The sequence below is a fragment of the Chlorocebus sabaeus genome, chromosome 19, assembly GCF_047675955.1.
Source record: "Chlorocebus sabaeus isolate Y175 chromosome 19, mChlSab1.0.hap1, whole genome shotgun sequence".
NCBI lineage: Eukaryota > Metazoa > Chordata > Mammalia > Primates > Cercopithecidae > Chlorocebus > Chlorocebus sabaeus.
The window spans coordinates 32,078,222-32,098,541 of NC_132922.1; the positions used below are offsets into that span (position 1 = coordinate 32,078,222).

At 54.5% G+C, this 20,320-nt stretch overlaps 2 protein-coding genes and 1 pseudogene across 7 annotated transcripts in view; 1 reads left to right on the plus strand and 2 right to left on the minus strand.

Annotated features, from left to right (window-relative positions):
• Positions 1–181: 181 nt before the first annotated feature.
• TSSK2 (testis specific serine kinase 2) lies at positions 182–2,604 on the minus strand. The gene has a single exon (XM_007975069.3). The coding sequence runs from the start codon at positions 1,483–1,485 to the stop codon at positions 397–399; it is 1,089 nt and encodes a 362-aa protein (XP_007973260.3). The 5' UTR covers positions 1,486–2,604; the 3' UTR covers positions 182–396.
• A 4,817-nt stretch (positions 2,605–7,421) lies between these two features.
• Positions 7,422–10,951, minus strand: LOC103223610 (testis-specific serine/threonine-protein kinase 1-like; annotated as a pseudogene).
• A 326-nt stretch (positions 10,952–11,277) lies between these two features.
• Positions 11,278–20,320, plus strand: part of DGCR2 (DiGeorge syndrome critical region gene 2) — an 80,539-nt gene continuing 71,496 nt past the window's right edge. For 3 of the 6 annotated variants that reach the window (XR_005239160.2, XR_012089542.1, XM_037994841.2), the window contains exon 1: positions 11,279–11,610. Coding sequence is in view for 4 of the 6 variants with exons in the window: in XM_037994841.2 (XP_037850769.2) it covers positions 11,532–11,610 (79 nt within the window). In the remaining 2 variants the exon portion in view is untranslated. Of the gene's footprint in view, positions 11,611–20,320 lie in introns of all 6 variants that reach the window. The other 3 variants (XM_037994840.2, XM_007975075.3, XM_037994842.2) reach the window with 2 other exon arrangements.

Below are 20,320 nucleotides of genomic sequence, written 5' to 3' on the forward strand. Positions count from 1 at the left end.
GCAGGTGGACCCTGGCAGAGGCCCTCTCATCCCCCACAAGGCCAGGCCACACCACGAGTCTGCCTATACCTGAGCACCTGTCCTGTGCTCCTAGGCCGGAGAGCGCTGTGTGTCAGGTGGGGCGGTTGGCTGAGTCCCAGAGAAAAACACTCCTCACTGGGCACTCTTGATGCTTGTACACACCCTGTGGTTTATTTGGTGGTCAGTAAAGAACGTCTTTGCTACTAAGTGGAAGAAAGCTAATGGAACGTAATCAAAATAGTGGTTTAATTGACGAATTTTACTTGCACCTGTGCCTTCTTCAGATCCTACCTGCCTACTTAGTTAATGTGAAGGCCGACTGCGCCATGCCCCCCTACCACGGCCCCCACCACACACGACGGGGCCATCGTCATGCTAGGTGCTGGCTTTCCCCACCTCAGCTCCGGAGATGTGATGGTCTTTGGCCCTGGAGGTCTCGGCCAGCCTGTCCTCCACCCTGTCCTCGTTCTCGGGCACCACCAGCAGCCGGTGCTGGGTTTTGGCTCCAAGCTTGTGATCAGGTCGGTGGTCAGGCCGGTGGTCGGGCCTCAAGCCTGGCTTGGTGTCCAGTTTGCACTCGGCGCGGTACTTGCCCTCCCCCTCCCTCTTGAAGGAGGCAGAAGACATGGCTTTGGGCTTGGGGGGCTGCAGCCACGAATGGCTGAGGATCTCATCGATGTGGAGCCGCTGGCTGACGTCAGGCTGCAGCATGCGGTAGATGAGGTCCTTGCACTCACAGGTCAGGTTCTTGGAGCGCGGGAAGTCCACACGATGCTCCTTCTGGATACGCAGCATCTTCCTGATGTCGGAGTCGTCGTAGGGCATGGAGCCGCAGACCATGATGTAGAGGATCACACCCAGGCTCCAGATGTCGTACACCTTGGGCTGGTAGGGGATGCCCTGCAGCACCTCGGGGGCTGCATATGCCGCTGACCCGCAGAAGGTCTTGCTGAGGATGATGCGCCCATTGCTGTCCCGCAGGCAGCGCTTGGAGAAGCCGAAGTCAGACAGCTTGATGTTGAAGTCCTTGTCGAGGAGAAGGTTCTCGCACTTGAGGTCCCGGTGGACAACGTCCAGGTCGTGGCAGTACTTGACAGCCAAGGAGAGCTGTCGGAACATCTTGCGTGCCACATCCTCGTGCAGGGCTCCCCGGCACTTGATGAACTCGAGGAGGTCGCCCTGGACGCCAAGCTCCATAATGATGTAGATGCGCCCGTCAGAGGTCTCAAAGATCTCGTAGGTCTTGATGATGGAGCCGTGGTTGACAGTTGCCAGGATGTCCATCTCCCGAGGAAGGAATCTCTCCACAAAGTCAGTGGGTGTTTTCTTGCGGTCGATGATCTTGACAGCCACATTGAACTTGAGGCGCTCAGAGTAGGCAGATTTGACTTTTGCGTAGGAACCCTTGCCAAGATTGATGCCTACGATGTAACCCTTCTTCCTTAGGACTGTGGCATCGTCCATGGTGCCAGGAGCGACTGGCGCCGCTGCCGTCTACATCCCCCCGTCACGTGGGCCAGCAGGCATTGTCCTCATTTACACTACCGGGAGGTGTCTGGCTGGGCTGGGCTGGGCTTCAACTCAGGGGTGGAACACTCAGCATTGTCTCTGGGTGACTTCAGCGAATGAACTCATAAAGCCAAGGAGTGGGGGCGGGGACTGGGCTGAGGGGGAACAGGGTTCCTGGAACCATGGAAGCCAGGCTGGTCTGGCAGGAGCGCCTGCTCCCCACCCGCTGGAAGGAAGCCTGTCCCCAGACAGGACTGTGGTAACCCTGCTGCTGCTGCTTGCATTGGTTTCCCTGTCACACAAGTCAGGCCAGAGGGGAGGCGGCCCATGTCCAGCCTGTTTCCATCACCTGGCTGTGAGGACCGACCCTGCGTTGGTCTTTGTCTCACTAGGGTGGGTTTTCTGCAGCTGCTTTGGGCTGTGAAAAAAGCCCCCCTTGGGCTGTGTCCTTGGTGTGGCAGGACAGTTCTCCCTGACAGTCACCCAGACAGGCCTGCATAGCACCCCGGGTACACAGACAGATTTCCACAGCACTGCCTTAACATTGAGCACATAGTTAAATCTAGGGAAATTAGTGCCCAGACATCGAAGCTAGAAATGAAACATACGGTCAGTAGGAGCCCTGCATGGGCTTCTCTCTTGCTGGAGCCAGCCAAAATAACAGGAACGGTTTTACATTCCTAGTGCCAGGACCCATCTCAGGTCGACAAAATCTGAAGACAGGTCAAGGTAACAGGCAGCTGTTTGAATAGGTTCATTGAATAGTCTAAGGCAGCTCTCTGGACCAAGCTGTAAAGGAGATAAAATCGAAATAATCACACCCGTACCACAGTAGACAGGCCTTGAAGGCACTGGGCCCCTTTTAATCAGACTTAGCAAGCATTTTTTTTTTTTTTTTGCCTCTGACCTACTTGAAACAAAATCAGTTACCAGTAGACTTAGGTGATTGCTAGCACGTAGGCATATAACCCCAACCTCTATAAACACTAAGAAAATTGTAACACTTGGAGTTGGTCTGGTGGAATTATCTCCAGCCTTCTCCCTGTATCCAGTTACAGTAATAAATTCCCTTCTTTCCTAGTTTGTCTGCTTCTCGTTATTGGGCCTCAAGAAAACACAGCTGGACCTGGCTTGGTTCTGGGAACAGTGGTACCTGGGAGGGACTGCCCTGGACCAGTCCGGCTGGCAGTGGTGCCAAGCCTGGTAGACGAAAGCAGCCCTGTGTTTGGGAGTGGAGGCGGCAGGCCCCTCAGGGTAGAGAGCCGGGCAGGTGAGTCGCTGCTGCTCCAGCGAGCAAGGGCCTGTGTATGGGTGGGTCAGGGCTGCAGTACATGCCAACTGGGTGCCCAGGGTCCAGGGCAGGTGCCTGCATGTCTGAGGGGTGGGGCAGGGCCTCCCTTGGGTAGAGGCGGCAGGAAGGCACCTGGGCAGCAGAGAGCTTGGGAGAAGAGAGGGCTTTTTCTGAGAGTGGCTGGGAAGTAGGAGGGAAGTGAAGGAGTCAGGGCTTTCTCTCTAAGTGGCAGGCCGCCGCTGCAGGTGCAGGACAGGAGAAGGGCCGTCCCAGTTGTGTTTTAAGATGGTCAGTGGCAGAGAGAGAGACAGAGTAGAATTGGCTCTGCGATGAAGGTGGGGGCCAGTGCCTTCGACCAAGTGAGAGGAGGCTGGGCCAGGGTGGGCCTCAGGATCAGCAGGAGACAGAAGGTCAGGTCTGTCTTGTTTGCTAGTCTGTCAGTGGATGGGCCCTGGTGCTGGGGAATCCTGGGGCTGAGAGCACCCAGGCCATGCACTGGGAAGAGCAGGCACCTGGGTGAGGAGGGGGTTCTGAGTCATGTCAGTTTGGGCCTTTGTGTAGAGTGAGCAGCAGTCGCCTGTTGGAACCCTGACATTGAGTATCCTTTGCATCTCGGGCTGCCTTTTGCACCTGGAAACAGTGTGAACATCCTGCGTCAGGGCTGGTGTGTGGATCTGTGCTTTGGGAAATGTGGCATCCTGTACATGTCTCCTCAGGTGCTTTGGACGGATGTTTATTTGTCATCCATCACAGGCATTCTGGGTCCACAGGGAGTGGCTGGGACAGACAAGCTGTGTGCTCAGCATTCAGGGAAGAGGGAGGAAGGCCTGCTCCCAGGTGGAAGGTTTCAAAGAGGAAGTGATGTTGGAGCTGGGGTGCTGGGGATCAACAGACTCCATGGGGTTGACAAGAGGGGCAGGACATGTCAGGCAGATGTGACATCTTGGCCCTGGCATGGCTGTGTGAACCCACTCTGTCTGGAGTACACAGGGAGCACCCTGTGTTTGGAGGTCACTAGGAAAGATTGGAGAAACAGGTCAGCCAAAGTCAGGATGCCAAACTGAGAGGCTCAGATGAGCAGGATGGGCCGATGTGCCCACCGTGACTGCCTTCCAGCAGTGACAGCCTCCCAGAGTCCCACCCGAAGCTCTTTGTAGCATCGGTGGTTAATAGCTTTAGTTTGATGCTTTCCTTTCTCCTGGGAGTCTCTATGGCTGAAATGACCAGCACTTCACTCCTTTTTTTTGTCCTAGAAGGGGCTGGCTATGAAAATTTGCAAGCCAGGACCCAGGAGCATGAGAATTCCCACTTACCACCCCTTGACCCTTTCCCTTGCTCCCCTAAATGACCTATCTGGGGCATTTCTCTGCATATCTGCTTGCCCTGCCCTTTTCTTTTCCTTTCCTTTCTTTTCCTTTCCTTTCTTTTCTTTTCCTTTCCTTTCCTTTCCTTTCCTTTCCTTTCCTTTCCTTTCCCCTTTCCTTTCCCCTTTCCTTTCCCCTTTCCTTTCCCCTTTCCTTTCCCCTTTCCTTTCCCCTTTCCTTTCCCCTTTCCTTTCCCCTTTCCTTTCCTTTCTTTTCAATGGAGTCTTGCTCTGGCACAATCTCAGCTCACTGCAACCTCCAATTCCAGGGTTCAAGCAATTCTCATGCTTCAGCCTCTCAAGCAGCTGGAATTACAAGCACGCACCATGATGCCCAGCTAATTTTTGTATTTTTTAGTAGAGATGGGGTTTCACTCTATTGCCCAGGTTGGTCTGGAACTCCTGGCCTCAAGGAATCTGCCTGTCTCAGCCTCCCAAAGTGCTGGGATTACAGGCATGAGCTACCGTGCCCTGGCCGGATATCTGCCTTCTCGCTAGACTCTACCAATGCCTTCTCCCTCTTTTTGTGCATTCTACTTCACCCCCCGAGTGCCTCTCTGGTCCTTGGGGGACATGCCAGAAGAGGCAGGTGTCAACATTGCAGAGGCAGAGTTGCCCAGGCATGGAGTGGGCTGCTTCATCCAGGAAGCACACACACAGGGCCGGGACTCCTGGTGTGTTTGACGGAGAGGGTTGGATTGGATCTGGGGACCTCCAGCGTTGCTCCTAGGGTTGCAGTCCTGTGAGCCAGGTACCTGCACACTCTAAGAAATCCACTTCCCTCTGAACCTTCCTTTCCTTTATAAAGTAGGCACCTGTTTACCCATTTGTCCCCCAAGCACTGAGGGCCTGCCCTGGGTGCTGAGGTACACTGATGAGCTAAACCACCCATGCCTTCCTGGAGCCCAGAGGTGAGGGAGGCTCAGTCACGCCAAGTGTGTGTGCACGATGGTGGCTGTGCCACGCCTCAGAACCATGGTGCTGTGAGGACAGGGAACTGGGGATTGGACTTTGGGAAGCTGGGGAAGGCTGAGGTCTGAGGAACTAGCCAGGTGGAGGGGGATGAGGATGGCTATTACATGTGACAGTTTGAAGGGATGTGGCTTAGCAGGAGCATGGACAGGCCATGGAGGGCCTTGTTGAGGTCCTGGTCCTAGCACCTCTGAGGGTCCTTGAAGGGGTCTGAGCCAGGGCTGAGCCACCTATGGGAGTTACCCGGCATGGCGAGGCCACCTGTGGAGGGGTCACCTGGGTCTCCTGCCCTGGGCAGTGTGATCTCAGACACTCTCTCTGAGCTGTTTCCAGCTATAAAGCGCAGAGCAGGAACTCCTCCCGCAGCCCCTCCCACCCGGGCTCACCTGGCTGAGCTACAGTGAAGCTCCCAGACCTGCTTGCTGGCCACTCCCCTGAGGACCATCGCAGGTCTGTGGGGATAATTGGGGAGGAGGGCCCAAGAGCCATTCCTCAGGATGTCCCACCCGGGCCCCCATCCCAGCACTCTGGGCTCCCTCTCCACCATGAGTTTCTTGGTGGGAAGAACAGGGTGGCCCCTCAAGGCCTGTTGGCAGAGTACAGAGTGGCAGGCTGCTGAGAACCCCTAGAAGGCTTTATGGAGGCCTCAGCCCCTCAACTGAGCCTGGAGAGCTGGACAGAGTCTGCAGGGGCAAGTTCCCTGTATGATTATGGGTCATGTGTATGATGGGGGCCCAGTGGTGAGGCCTGGTGCCCAGAGGCCAGGGGAGGATGCATTGGGCCACAGGAGGACCCCAGAGGCCAGGGGAGGATGCACTGGGCCACAGGAGGACCCCAGAGGCCAGGGGAGGGTGCACTGGGCCACAGGAGGACCCCAGAGGCCAGGGGAGGGTGCACTGGGCCACAGGAGGACCCCAGAGGCCAGGGGAGGATGCACTGGGCCACAGGAGGACCCCAGAGGCCAGGGGAGGGTGCACTGGGCCACAGGAGGACCCCAGAGGCCAGGGCAGGTTTCTCCCCGCTGGGCAGTGGGAGCCAGGCTGGGTGGGGGATGGCTCTGGACACTGTTGGAGGTGGTGGGAGGGTTGGGGTGGAGGCCTGAAATTAAACCATGTGGAAGGGGGCTTTGGGAGCATGAGGAGGCAGGTGAACTTGAGGAGGAGTGCAAGGAGGGCCGGTCCAGGCTCTCACTAGACCCTGCTTCTCCAAGGGGACTGAGGTTGGGGTCTTCCTGAGGTGGAGAAGTGACCATAGGTAGACTGTGGACAGTGATCATGGATGCTGCTGGCAGTGGAGCTCCTCTGCTCTGACATTCTCTGTGTCCAGCACCTGCTTCAGGCCCCGCCCCGGGGGAGTGGGAGTCGCACGACTGTCCTAGCCTTGGGTTTGACTTTGGCCCCATCCACTTAGAGGCCACGGGAGAGATGATTCTGAAAGCGCTTGTCCTTTGTGTGTGTGTCAAGCCTTAGGCCCACATAAGGTTGTCCACAGTGGGGCGAGGAGAAAGGGGCCATGGGGAGGTAGCCCTGCCTAAGATATGCACAGGCCATGTAACACACTGTAGCCAGTGGTGCCAACTTTAGGCTCATGACCCCTGTGGGGCTCCAATGGTCAGCATTCCCTGTCCTCAGGCCAGGCATTCATTGTGGTTGCCTGGCCTATCCTACTTGCCAGTGTCAACTTCTAATGCTGGCAGGGGTGTCACCTCTGGGGACAGGCTGGGACGGGGATAAGACGTGCTCAAGACCACACACGACTGTGGGACATGCTTGGGCTGGAGTGTGGTTGGGCCATCCAGCAGAGCCTCCTACTTCTCCTGGGCTGGAGAGTGACCACAGGGTGGGGTGACCCCGGCACTGTTGAAAGCTGGGTGCTGGCTGGACACGGGACCTGTGGTGGACAGAGCACAATGAATGAGTTGCCCAGCAGGGTAGGGAGCTCAGGAGTGGCTGAGAGGCTGGCCACCTGTCCTCTGCAGCCTCCTGCAACCCCCACTGGCAGCCTTGTGGGGCTGCAGAGGGCAGGTCTGCCCAGACCCTCAGTCCCAACTGTAAACAGAGCCTGCGCTCCTCTGCAGGGGTGCCTCGGCACACTTCTTGGTCCTGTCCTCTCCCTGTCCTTTCCTGACCCCAGCACCGCACTCAAGGGCGTCCCTTCTGAGGCAGCAGCTTCCTCATTCACCTCTCAGCTCTGGCCCCTGCCCCTCCAGGTCTCTCCCAGCCCCAGCCCCAGCACGGGCTTGAGGTCATGGTCTGGGCTGGGCACGCTGGGATGTGTTTTCCCAAGTGAAGAAGGAATCATAGCACAATCTGAGTGGGAAACCCGTGGAGGGGAGCCCAGGACTAGTCAGTTGAGGCAGACATTCACTTTGGCATCTGCATTAATATAGTGATTTATTGCTCCTTTAGCAATGTGGTTATGAAGTTCAAGGGGAGAGAGAAGAAACTGATGAAAACAGCGGCTCATCCGGGACTGTCTTCCTTCTCTGGTTTGTGCCTTGACTTCTTCAGAGCTTGGGCCTGAAGGTGTGAGCTCCATCTCATTCACTGCTGGCATACTGGGCCACAAATGCTCACTAGATGCGAATCTCTGGAGGCCTTTGTGGGGGCCCTTCCTCTTTCTCCCTGGTTGACAGCTTGCTGGGGAAGCCTAGGACATCCGACTGCCTGGATATTTGCATTGCCAACCCCTCAGGTTTTGTGTCAGGTTGTCTCTTGGGCTGTGCCTCTTCCCCAGACTCCAGCTTGGTGGCAGACCTCTTGGCAGAGCCAGGTTCAGGGGTCCACAAGAGTTCAGTTCCCCGGGAGCTTTCCCCCTCCTTGTTGATGACCATAGAGGGCAGTCCTTGTGCCTTGGGCTGCACCCAGCATTGGCTGAGAATGTCATGGATGTGGAGCTGTTGGCTGATGTTGGGCTGCAGCATGCACTAGATGAGGTCCTTGCACTCATCTGTCAGGTTCTTGGAGTGTGGGAAGTCCACGTGGTGCTCCTTCTGGATACGCAGCATCTTCCTGATGTCGGAGTCGTCGTAGGGCATGGAGCCGCAGACCATGATGTAGAGGATCACGCCCAGGCTCCAGATGTCATACACCTTGGGCTGGTAGGGGATGCCCTGCAGCACCTCGGGGGCTGCATATGCCACCAACCCACAGAAGGTCTTGCTTAATCTCTGTTGGCCATTGTCATCCCGCAGGCAGAGCTTGGAGAACCTGAAGTAGAACAGCTTGATGTTGAAATCCTTGTCGAGGAGAAGGTTCTAACACTTGAGGTTCTGGTGCACGATGTCCAGGTCGTGGCAGTACTTAATGGCCGAGGAGAGTTGGTGGAACATCTTGCACGCCATGTCCTCGGGCAGGGCTCCCTGGCACTCGATGAACTAGTTTTTTTTCTCAGCCCTGGCTGGGCTCCCAGGGCAGACCTGGGGCTGGGGGCCAAAGGCGGGGCGTGGATGCCACCCTGAGCACTGGTGGCTGCTCTGAGGACAGTATAAGCAGCAGGGGCAGCACTGGACAGTGGCTATTGTTTCTTCTGGCAGTGAAGCCCCGCTGCTATGCCAGGCTCTGCGTCCAGCACCTGTTCCAGGATATGCCCTAGGGGAGTAGGGGTCACACGACTATCCTAGCCTTGGATTTGACTTTGGCCTCATCCACCTAGAGGAAGTGAACACCCCTTCCTCACAGGAGCCAAGTGGAACCCTGGGCCCCTCAGGGATGACTTGGTAGTGCAGGCTGGATGTCACTCAGGTTGGGTTGGGTCCCCACCTGCCATGGCCCTTCCCCCTTTTCTCTGCTCCTTCACCTTCTTCCCTAACCCTGACTGCCCACTGCCAGGCCTTTGTGCATTCTGGGCGCTCCTTCTTCCGGACAGCCTCCTTCTCCTTCCTGCTGGGGACACCCCAACTACTGTCTCCTGGAAACCAAAAATAAAATTCTAAGCTCCCCAGCCATCTGAATGGACCCCTCCTCTCCACCAAGGGCATTCCAAACTTAACCTGAAAAACTAGTTGAGGCCGTGATAGGAAGTGGGAGTCAGGCCTCATTATCCCTCCTCCCTTCAGGTTTCAGGCACAGCTAAGCAATGGTAACATCGACACAGAGACTTGAAGACCGACAACAGACTCTGTGGCAGTAAGATACCAGCATGACAGCAGGCCCGGAAAGAAACAAGTATTTTACTGTAAAACAGATTTCTTTCACATATTTTGAAGTCACTCTGCAAAGCTGTTTCTTGTGGGGAAAATCTACATTCTGTAGAGAATCCCCATCCCTTGAAGGTCTTTTCTCCTGAGAGAATTAACTAGAGTCTGGCACCTTTTATTTATTTTTCCTTTTTCAATTTTTATTTTTATTTTTTTGAGACAGAGTCTTGCTCTGTTGCCCAGGCTGGAGTGCAGTGGCGTGATCTTGGCTCACCGCAACCTCTGCCTCCCTGGTTCAAGTGATTCTCCTGCCATCAGCCTCCTGAGTAGCTGGGATTACAGGCGTGCGCCACCACGCCTGGATAATTTTTGTAGTTTTGGTAGAGACGTGGTTTCACCATGTTGGCCAGGCTGATCTTGAACTCCTGACTTCAGGTGATCTGCCCACCTTGGCCTCTCAAAGTGCTGGGATTACAGGCATGAGTCACTGTGCCCGGGAGTCTGGCACTTTTTTTTTTTTTTTGAGACGGAGCCTTGCTCTGTCGCCCAGGCTGGAGTGCGGTGGCACAATCTCAGCTCACTGCAACCTGTGTTTCCTGGGTTTATGCCATTCTCCTGCCTCAGCCTCCCGAGTAGCTGGGACTACAGGCGCCCGCCACCACGCCCGGCTAATTTTTTGCATTTTTAGTAGAGACGGGGTTTCACGGTGTTAGCCAGGATGGTCTTGATCTCCTGACCTCGTGATCCACCCACCTCGGCCTCCCAAAGTGCTGGGATTACAGGTGTGAGCCACCGCGCCCTGCCGAGTCTGGCACTTTTTAATAAGAAACATTAACAGTTTCTTCTCTGGGAAGCCTGATACCTGGAGGCTTCATCTGTCTAAGCAGCTTGGTCTCCACAATCGCTTAATCCAGACAGTCCCTTTTATTGATTCCACCTCTTTAGATAAACTCTTTGAACCAGCTGCCAATCCGCATGACCTGGAAGCCCCCTCCACCCCCACTTTCAAGTTGTCCCGCCTTTTCCGACTGAACCACTGTATACCTTACATGACTGATGTCTTGTCTCCCTAAAATGTATAAAACCAAGCTGTAGCCCTACCCCCGTGGACACTTGCAGGATCTCCTGGGGCTGTGTCCCAGGCTATTGGTCACATATTGGCTCAGAAGAAATGTCTTCAAATATTTTACAGAGCTGGACTCTTTTTGCCAACACTGCCCTCCAAAGTTCACCCTGTTGGTGATCACAGGTGAGAGGTGGCACTTGGAGCACTGTTCGCAGGGGCGCTGAGCGTCCTCTTTGCCTAGCTTTCCTTCCTGCACATGTTGGCCTTCCCTTCGCCATTGTGCAGGGAGGTCCTCCAGGGAGCCGGCTTCGCTGCAGTCTCCAGGACCTGGCCTTCCCGGTATCTCTTTGCCTGACACTCCGTTAGGCCATTCCTGTTCCTTACAGGGTGACCCTCTTTCCCCACCCTCAGAACTGGCAGGCCCTCCCTCCTCCACAGCGGTTCGGCCTTAGAAAGACCCCTTTGGGGCGCACTTTTGGGCTGCTCACGGGACCTGAGCTTGCAGGTGTTAAGACCGTTGGAGTCCCAGCCAGGTTTCCGCTTCGTCCTCTCCGCTCCCCACCCGCGCGACCCCACGGCGCCCCGTCCCATGCCCCGCGCCTTTCGATGTCTGTCCTGGTGGTCCCGCGCCCGCCGCCCCTACCCCGCGTCCGGAGACCCTACTCGCTTCCGAGGCCGCGTCGCTCAGGCCCCGGCCCCGGCCCTGCCTCTCTGCTTAACCAATGGCACGCTTCACTCCGTATGGTCCCGCCCTTCCCTTAGAGCCCGCCCCTCAGTCACCGCCCTTATGTCCCCGCCCACCGCCGTCGTGACCTTAGGCCTCACCCCCTTCGGGGGGGAGGTCTGTGGCTCTGGCCCCGCCCCCTGCCTTGGCGTTCATTGGCCCGCGCCGGCGTCGCGGGCGGGAGGCGGGGCGGCGCGGCGCGGCGCGGAGCCGAGCAGGACGGCAGCCATCTTGCGCGGAGCTGGAGTCGGAGCCTGAGGGTGCCGCCGAGAGTGCGCGCCAGCCCGCGGCCCAGCTGAAGCTCTTTCCCGCCGCCTCTCCGCGCCTCGCCCAGGTCCAGTCCTGCCTGACCCTCCTCTTGGCACGGTCCCCTGACCCTCAGTCCGGCCCAGTCCGGCCTCCCAGCGGGGTCACGCAGCCGCCCCGGGGACGATGAACGGAGGATAAATGGTGCCCAAGGCAGACAGCGGCGCCTTCCTACTGCTCTTCCTACTCGTGCTCACTGTCACCGAGCCGCTGCGGCCAGGTGCGCCGCGCGATGGGGGCGGTGTGGGGGCGGGGCGGCGAGCGGGGCCGGGGTCGCCCCAGGACCTCCTTTCACCCGCGGCGCCCTTCTGCAGGGGCCGCGCCTGGGGCAGGGGCGGGCGGGGCCTGGCTCGCGGGCCGCCTGGCACTCTCTGTGGACGCCTGCTGGAGCTTACCTGGGCTCGCGGCGCCTCGGACTTCGTGCAGCTGTGCTGTCCGGGATGTTGCCTCTGGGCCCTTCCTGGGAGCGGCGGCGGCCAGGAGCTACGCCACGGGCGCGCCCTCCCGCCAGCCCAGCGTCGGAGTCGGGCTGGAGACAGCGGCTCTCGGGGGCACCTGGTTTCGCAGAAGTCCTCCCAGCAGTGGCCTAGTGCCAGCCTCTCAGTCCTGGAAACTCCTCGCCTGGACATTGGTGGCTGTGGCAGACTGTCATTCAGTGAGGCGTTGCGCTGAAGGAGTCCTCAGCTCACACCCGGTCCAGAGGAGGCACCAGGAGTCAGCCTAGCGTTGTGTGGCCGGCGCCAGCGTCCCGCGAGCGGAGACTTCGCCACTGTGCGGGGCCCTTAGGCGTGCTGCGTGTATGTGATGAGTGAGTCCAGGCTTTGGAACTCGCCTAGGAGCTAGTGTGTTCTTAAGTCTGTGGTGGGGAATCAGAACCCGGGCAACCTAGGAGACCCTTTTCTACCTATTTCAGTGTACCTCTCCTTCCCTTGAACTGCGCCAGAAAATCAAACCCCCTAAATGCAGGACCGATGTATCCATCAGGCACAGGAATCCTGATATCACTGGCCCACGGTACTTTTAGTGGCCTACGAATGTTATTTTATTTCATTTTTAAGTCAGCAGAAAAAAACAACTTCCGGTCAAAGAAAATGTTTTCGTGTGTATATTAATACAGTTTTCTTTATGCCAATACAGTGAAAAAGCATGACTCTTAATATTTCTTAGTGGAGGAAAGGTCCCATGAAGGCAGAAGTGCTAGGGCCATCTTCTCTGATGACCTGGGTGTGGGAGCACGGGGTGTGTGGCCCTCTCCTCTGTCCTAGCCAGGCTCCCAGCCCAGATACACCGCACCTCTTGGCTCTGCGCTTGTGTCATCTGTATGGAATGTCTGCCTCCTCCCTGGTTCCTACCTGGTGGCCAAGGCCCTGACCCATGCTCAACCTGGACAGATTCAGTGATGCTTCTCTGGTCTCCCCATGCAGAGCTAGTTGCTCACTGCTTTTGGCTGCTCTCTGGGCAGCGGGATGACTGGTAGTGGGGTGGCCTTGGTAAGAACAGAAGCCAGGGCCGGGCACGGTGGCTCACACCTGTAATCCCAGCACTTTGGGAGGCCGAGGTGGGTGGATCACGAGGTCAGGCGATCGAGACCATCCTGGCTAACACGGTGAAACCCCGTCTCCACTAAAAATACAAAAAATTAACCGGGCGTGGTGGCGGGCGCCTATAGTCCCAGCTGCTGGGGAGGCTGAGGCAGGAGAATGGCTTGAACCCGGGAGGTAAGGCGGGGGGGCGTCACAGGAGACCTCACACTGAGACTGAGGTCTCAGTAGGGCATGGGTGGGGTAGCTCTGGTAGAGGGAGCAAACATTCTTTTCGATTCCATGACTCTCCAGATGAGAACATTGCAGCTACCCCTGGAGGCGTCTTGAGTTGCCCTGCAGAACCTGGGAGCTGCAGTTGGCTCCCTGGCTTTGGCTGGGCAGTGAGGGCAGGCCTCTGGGCCTGATGTGTTCCTTGTATGCCCGCGTGTGCCTCTTCACACATTCACCCTATGTCCTTCCTGAGAGTGCTGCAGGGATCTGCCTAGCTGGTGCTTTCAAGAGGCTGGGGCTTCTCTGGTCTTAGTCGTCGTTCTTTCTGTGGGGATCCTGGCCTTAAAAGCATACTTGGGTATGAGGAAGGTACCAGTCAGAGCCCACTTCTCAGGAGTGTGTTTTCTGACTCCTGCCTGGTGGGTTCCCTGAAGATGAGGCCAAGCCACTTGGGCCTCCTCTCTGGTACAGGGCGGGGTGGAAGGCTGGTGAATGGAGTTTACCCATGGAGTTGTGGGGCAGCAAGTGCTGTACTTGACCCTTCACCAGTTTTTTTTTTTTTTTTTTTTTTTTTTTGAAACAGAGTCCTGCTCTGCTGCCCAGGCTGGAGTGCAGTAGCGTGATCTCGACCCACTGCAACCTCCACCTCCTTGGTTCAAGCGATTCTCCTGCGTCAGCCTCCCGATTAGCTGGGATTAGAGGCACACACCTCCACGCCCGGCTAATTTTTGTATTTTTAGTAGAGATGGGGTTTTGCCATGTTGGCCAGGCTGGTCTGGAACTTCTGACCTCTGGTGATCCACCCACCTTGGCCTCCCAAAGTGCTGAAATTACAGGCCTGAGGTACCATGCCCAGCAATTTTCTTTTAAATGCACATTTGAACTTGATTTAAGATGCGTCATGTGCCGGACACTGTTCTGAGCACTAATATGTATTAACTCTCAAGAGGTTCCTGCTGGATGCTATTTTTAGTCTCATTTAAAGATGGGGAAGCTGAAATCCAGAGCGCTTGTGAAGCTAAGTGGCTGAGATGAGATTTCAGCGTAGGAGTCTGGCCTTCCCCCATTGTGCACCCCTGACTGGGGCTTGTGCACTCCAACTGTGTGTCTCCAGCCCAGCCACAGGAATACCTCACATTATGCTCTGAACAGCTTCCTTAACCCCAGGTGGAGCCACAGGGGACCTATCTGTCCCCTCATAGGTCCTGGGATCCTCTAGGTGAGGGTGCAGAATCTTTTTCCATGTGGATACTCTAGTCTGAGGGACAGAGCCACTCACTCCCCCAAATCCCTTCTGTGTTTGGCCATGTGACCACTGATGATGTGTGTTATGATCATTGGGGGTGTGATGAGGAAGAAGGGTTGGAGACTACTGCTAAGGTAACTGACAGCGAGACGATGGGGGATTTGGGAAACACTGTGATAATGTCTCATTGGCCCTTTCTCCATCTGTGTAGAGAAGGCAGCATTGATTGCTGATTCTAAAACTGTTTTTCTTTCTAGCTTGAATTGTGAAACAAAATTATATCACGAGCCACAGCTCTATCCAGGTTGAACCCACCGTACATAGCTGAGAAAAAATTGCCTTCTGAGTACTGGTGCACCCTGGTCCCTTCCTGCTGGTTGCTGGTCCTGTACAGGGCTTGTGCTCAGCCAGGCCCCTTGGTGAGGTACAGGACGAGAAGATCGTCTTCCTTCTATTGCTGGTACAGCTAGCTGGGAGAGGCAAATGACTTGTCTAAGGTCACACAGCTGGTGAGCAGCAGAGCGAGGGTTCAGACCCAGGTGGAGCTGGCTGCTAGCTCAGGGTTCTTGCCCTTTTGCTTTCAGTAGGCAGCTGTGCTGAGCTGATAAAATCTCAGGGAGCTGAGAAGTGAACACAGCACCTTGGCTCTGGAGTCCAGAGTTGTTTTTTTGAGACGGAGTTTCTGTCTGTCACCCAAGCTAGAGTACAGTTGCGGGATCTCAGCTCACTGTAACCTCCGCCTCCTGGGTTCAAGTAATTCTCCTGTGTCAGCCTCCAGAGTAACATTACGGCGTACACCACCATGCCGGGCTAACTTTGTATTTTTAGTAGAAACGGGGTTTCACCATGTTAGCCATGTAGGCTTTCCTCAAATTCCTGGGCTCAAGTGATCCACCTGCTTTGGCCTCCCAAAGTTACGGGATTGCAGGTGTGAACCACCTCACTCCGGCTGGAGTCCAGGGTTTTCTATCGTGTGAAGTAGCACAGGGGTTTGGTGAATAGGGAGAGAGTGCATATTTTCATCACAAGGAAAAGTGACCGAGGCTCAGAAGTAGCTGGAGAGGTGAGCTTGCACCTGGCCTTGCCAAAACCTCCTGAGTTTGGAGTGCGTTCCTCTATAGCCCGGTACTGTGACATTTTGTAGAGTTTGTCCACTGGTAGATTTGGCTTTTGGGTTAACAGGTTCATTTTTTTTAGTTGGAAAGTGGTGTAATATACTTTCTAGCTTCACTAGCTAATGAATTTTCCTTTCTTTTCTTGACAAAAAGAAACCTTTTACTTGGAAATAATTTCAAACTCAGAAAATTTGCAAGAATAAAATGAGTGCAGAGAACACCTGCATATTCTTTGCTGAGGCTTCCCTACTGTTGGCGTTTTACCTTATTTGCCTTATCCCCCGTCCTCTCTGTGTATGTGCATATCGTGCATTCAAACACGTTGCTTTTTTGTGAACCATTTGAGAGTAAGTTGCATGCGCCATGGCCCTTTATCCTTGTACATGTTAGCCATTGCAGAGAGTAGAGGCTGCTCCCACTTAGCCCCTCCCCATTGTTCTCTCTGACACCTGCTATGTGCCAAGCCCTGTGTCACGTGGGAAGGTCTCGTGGGTGCACGAAGCCCTGTGGTTAAAGCCCAGGTTGGCCCAGGTGGCAAGCTGGCATCACTGCATGTCAGGGTTATTATTTTAGTTGGCGGTTCTAGGTTTGGGAATGAAGATTGCTGTTGTGGAACATTTGTGCTCTGTTAGGCTCTGTTAAGCTAGCTTATGGGCACTTTTCCCACCCCTTCCTTCCCAGATACTTCCCAGAGTACTGAGTTATCCTCTTAGCAGCGGTGGCCGGTGATTTGTTTGTGCAAGTGTCCTTCTAGCAGTGATGGCAGGTAATCTTGTTACACACAGATCCTCTTAGCAGTAATGGGAGGTGATTGATCTGTGTGTGTCCTCTTAGCAGTGAGGGCAGGTGATCTAGCTGTGCACGTGTCCTCTTAGCCATGGTGGGAGGTGATCTGGTTGTGCAAGTATCCTATTAGCAGTGATGGGAGGTGATCTCAGTGATGGGAGGTGATCTCAGTGATGGGAGGTGATCTCATTATGCATGTTTCCTCTTAGCAGCAGTGGCAGGTGATCCGGTTGTGTGCATGTCCTCTCAGCAGTGATGACAGGTGATCTAGTAGTGCGTGCATCCTCTCAACACTGATGGCAGGTGATCTGGTTTTTGACTCTCCCCTGCTGGACCTGAGCCTTTGACGGGCAGGGAGTTCCTCTACTTCTCTTGGTTGTTGGCGTAAGGAAGGACCCAACTGGCATTTAGTAGTTTCTTGACTCTTAAGTGGAATGCATCAGTGACAACATTAAGGACCCTGTAGAAAGCTCATGGCTGATTAGATGTCTTTTCCTTGGTGTGCTGCTAGATTTTCCCTTATCACATGTGCTGTTATGTTTGGGTGCTGAGGGTTTGGTGACTGTCCTCTTTCCTTTCTTTCCCTGCCAGTCTGCAGAGTGGGCTCAGTAATCCAGAGAGACCAGTTTTGGGCCAACAGTTCATTGAGCAGCGTGATGCATGGGCTTGGGTATGGTTATTATGTGAAAACTGTGTACCAACTGTATTTGTGTTTCTGGCATGATTTACCAGTTGTCCTGGGAGCTTTAGTCAAAGCCAGTTCATTTCATCCTGCCATTTCAAGCTGTGTGTCCTGTCAGTGTGGACATGGTGAGCTTGGCAGGGCAAGTCTAGGTTGGAGGGTGAATGGCCTGTGGACCCATATGTCCTGGACCTTCTGAGCATCCACCTGGGAGGTGGGGAAACTCAGGTCTGGTTTGACCTCAGATGAGCTGTCTGTAAAAGTAGTAGCTGGGATTAGATCAAGCCTTCTCCTCCCGGTCCATGGCAGCAGTTGGGTATGGTGGCTTAAGAGCATGGGCTCTAGAGCCACACTGCCTAGGCTCAGTGTGCTCTGCTGCTCACTCTGTGACTTCTGCTTCAGTTTCCTCATTTGGAACATGGACATCATAACAGAACTTTATGGAGATGTTGTGAGGATTAAAATGGGTAAGCATAAAATTCTAAAAAATGTCTGATGTAAAGCAAACTCTTCATCAGACAAAATGTTAGTATTAATCACAGATAGACTTCAGGAACCCTGAACTGAAACGTGAAACGTGAGGTTGTGTGTGCACAGGGCATATTGGTCGGGAGAGGGCTCCCTCAGGAGGTGGCAGAGTGCAGTGGCTCTGAGGAGTGTCTGCCACACAGAGAGTGCGCTTTGCTGTTCTGATGGGATCAGAGGGACTGCGTATGACTCTCTGAGAGCCCCCGAAACAGCCATGGTGCTTTGGACAGGGCGAGGATTGTTCATACACATTTTGCTCTTTGTCACATTCATGCTGTGTCACCTGGGCCTGGTCAGGCACAGAGTGGGCACTCAGAAATCAGTTATTGAACAAATGCACAAATGCCTATTTATATTTTGACATAAAGAGCAACAGCTACTTTAGCCAGCAGGCCTTGCAGCTGCCTCTGGTGGGGGTGGCGAGGAGGATGAGAGCCTTGTGGCAGTTCTGCAAAAATGCCTTGGGAGGATGGGATGGGGGGTAGGGGACATGGCTGTGGAGCCAGCTGGCCTGGGCCCCACCCTGGTGGGAGCTTGCTCCTGTGATGGGAGCTGAGCTGAGAGGTGAGAGCAAGTGTGGCTTCTCATTAATGTGGATCCTCACTGAAGCTCACCAGCTGCCCAGCCTGGGGTGGAGGGTTGAGGGGGCCCCTCAGAGGGAGGGACCCCAGCAAGCTGGTGCAGAGGGAGCACTGCCTCTCTGATGGACTTGCTGGCACCTGGCTTTGAGAACTGGACTGCCCTGTGTGAGGATGTGGCCAGACCTTCCCTGGGTCGTTTGCACAATGCAGGGCTTGTTTCTCGTCAAGAGCTGGCTGGGTGCATGGGCTGTACACGCTTGCCTCTTGGCCTTCTCCCCTCCTCTGCCTGGGGTAGCTGTTGCTTCAGTCACTCTGGGCTGGTCATTGTTCTCAGTGCCCTTGTCCCCTATAGATCCCTCCCTGTAGGCTGACTTCTGGCTGACCTCTGGCAAAATGGCAGACAGCTATCAGTTTGGTTAGCTTGTCTTCCTTGGTTAGTCTGTCATCCTTCAGCTGTTGGCTGCTACCTGTTGGACAGGACAGTACTGAGGACAGTACTCTGGTGAGTATGCTGGACTGAGGGTCCCCCAGGTAGACCCTGCCCTCTTCCTTGCCTGGGAAGTCTCATTTTCTGGGAAACCTTCCTTAGGAGTTCATAGTTGTGGAGACGATTGTTTGTGGCTGGCCAGGGCACTGGATGAGGGGCAGGAGTTACAGCAGAGGGACCCAGAAGGTCAGCACAGGGGTGGTCAGCAGGAGACTGACCATAGGATCTGGCCAGGTGCTCCACTGAAACTAGGTCTGCTGATGCAGAGGTCTCTCCGGTGCCCCTGGCTGCTGCTTAGGGCCTCCAGGTAGATTAGTTTACCTACAGAGCTCTGTCTATGGTCTTAGAATAAGAGGACCCGGAAGAGCTAGAGGCTTGTTGGGGCCCATGGCAGGCCTTTGCTGCAGCTCTTGGAGGTTTCTTGGCCACTCCTGACAGTAGGAGCAGCTCTTAGGATTTCCCCATCTACCCTGTTTGTGAAGGATGCCTGCTAGACCAGCATGGTAAGCCATGGGGCATGGAGAGAGCCCAAGGGTGTAGAAGATCTTGTCTGCACAATCTAGAAAAAATAAAGTTGATATTTTTTCACATTTGGTAACATTCTTACATGGAATATTTTACATAAATGGAATTATGTTTTTTATTTAATATTTTTCATTTGTTTTCAGATCTTTGTAGATCAGTACATACATAACTTCATTCTTTTTTTTTTTTGTAACAAAAGATGGAGAGGAGAGGTGGGAATGGGTTGGGGCAGGATTGTCAAGATTCCGTTGGGACGGAATCTTGCTCTTGTTGCCCAGGCTGGAGTGCAGTGGTGTGATCTCAGCTCACTGCAACCTCCACTTCCTGGGTTCAAGTGATTATCCTGCCTCGGCCTCCCAAGTAGCTGGGATGACAGGCATCTGCTGCCATGCCTGGCTAATTTTTGTATTTTAAGTAGAGATGGAATTTCGCCGTGTTGGCCAGGCTGGTCTCAAACTCCTGACCTCAGGTGATCTGCCTACTGTGGCCTCCCAAAGTGCTGAGATTACAGGTGTGAGTCACCACACCCAACCAACATGGATATTTTTAAAAGAGTACAGGCCAGTGCTTAGAATATATTCCTCACGTGAGGTTTATCAGGTTGTTTCCTTGTGGTAAGATTGAGTCCGCTTAGTTTTGGGAGGAGCAACACTGCAGGACATTCAGTCCTCCGTGCATCCCATCAGGAGGTGCCTACCGCTAGCTTGTCCCAGGAATGGTGATGTTCACTTTGACCACTTGGTCAAGTGCTATCTACAGGGTTTCTCTGCTGTAAAGGTGCTTTTTCCCCATTGTGATTGGCCAAGGACTCTGTGGGAGGTAGATAGCTTTGTCAGGTGGTTTTAAGCACCGATTCCTGCCTGAATCGGTTACCATTATGATTGTTGCTAAATGGTGATTTTATCTTATTCTTTCTACTTTTATTGGTATTCTATAAAATAGAGCCTTCTCCTGCAGAATTCCTTTTTATTTACTCTCCGTAAGGACTCGTGGAGTCTTCTTTTTATTTAGTGTGTTATAACCTGTTATTGTCATAGTTCACCTTGGGGCTCATATTACTATTGAGTTGGCAAGTGGAAACCCCTTCACCTGGCCCCTTCAGGATGGGAGCATGTCGCCTTCTGACATGTGTTCATCAATTGGAACATTCCTTTTTACCAGGCTCATCTTGCACCTTACCTGCCCCAGACTGGAACGGGGCATTTTTCCATAGAGCGCTGGTTCCT

Coding starts and splice junctions, on each gene's coding strand:
- TSSK2 (XM_007975069.3), bottom strand. CDS start 1,485: ATGGACGATGCCACAGTCCTAAGGAAGAAGGGTTACATCGTAGGCATC.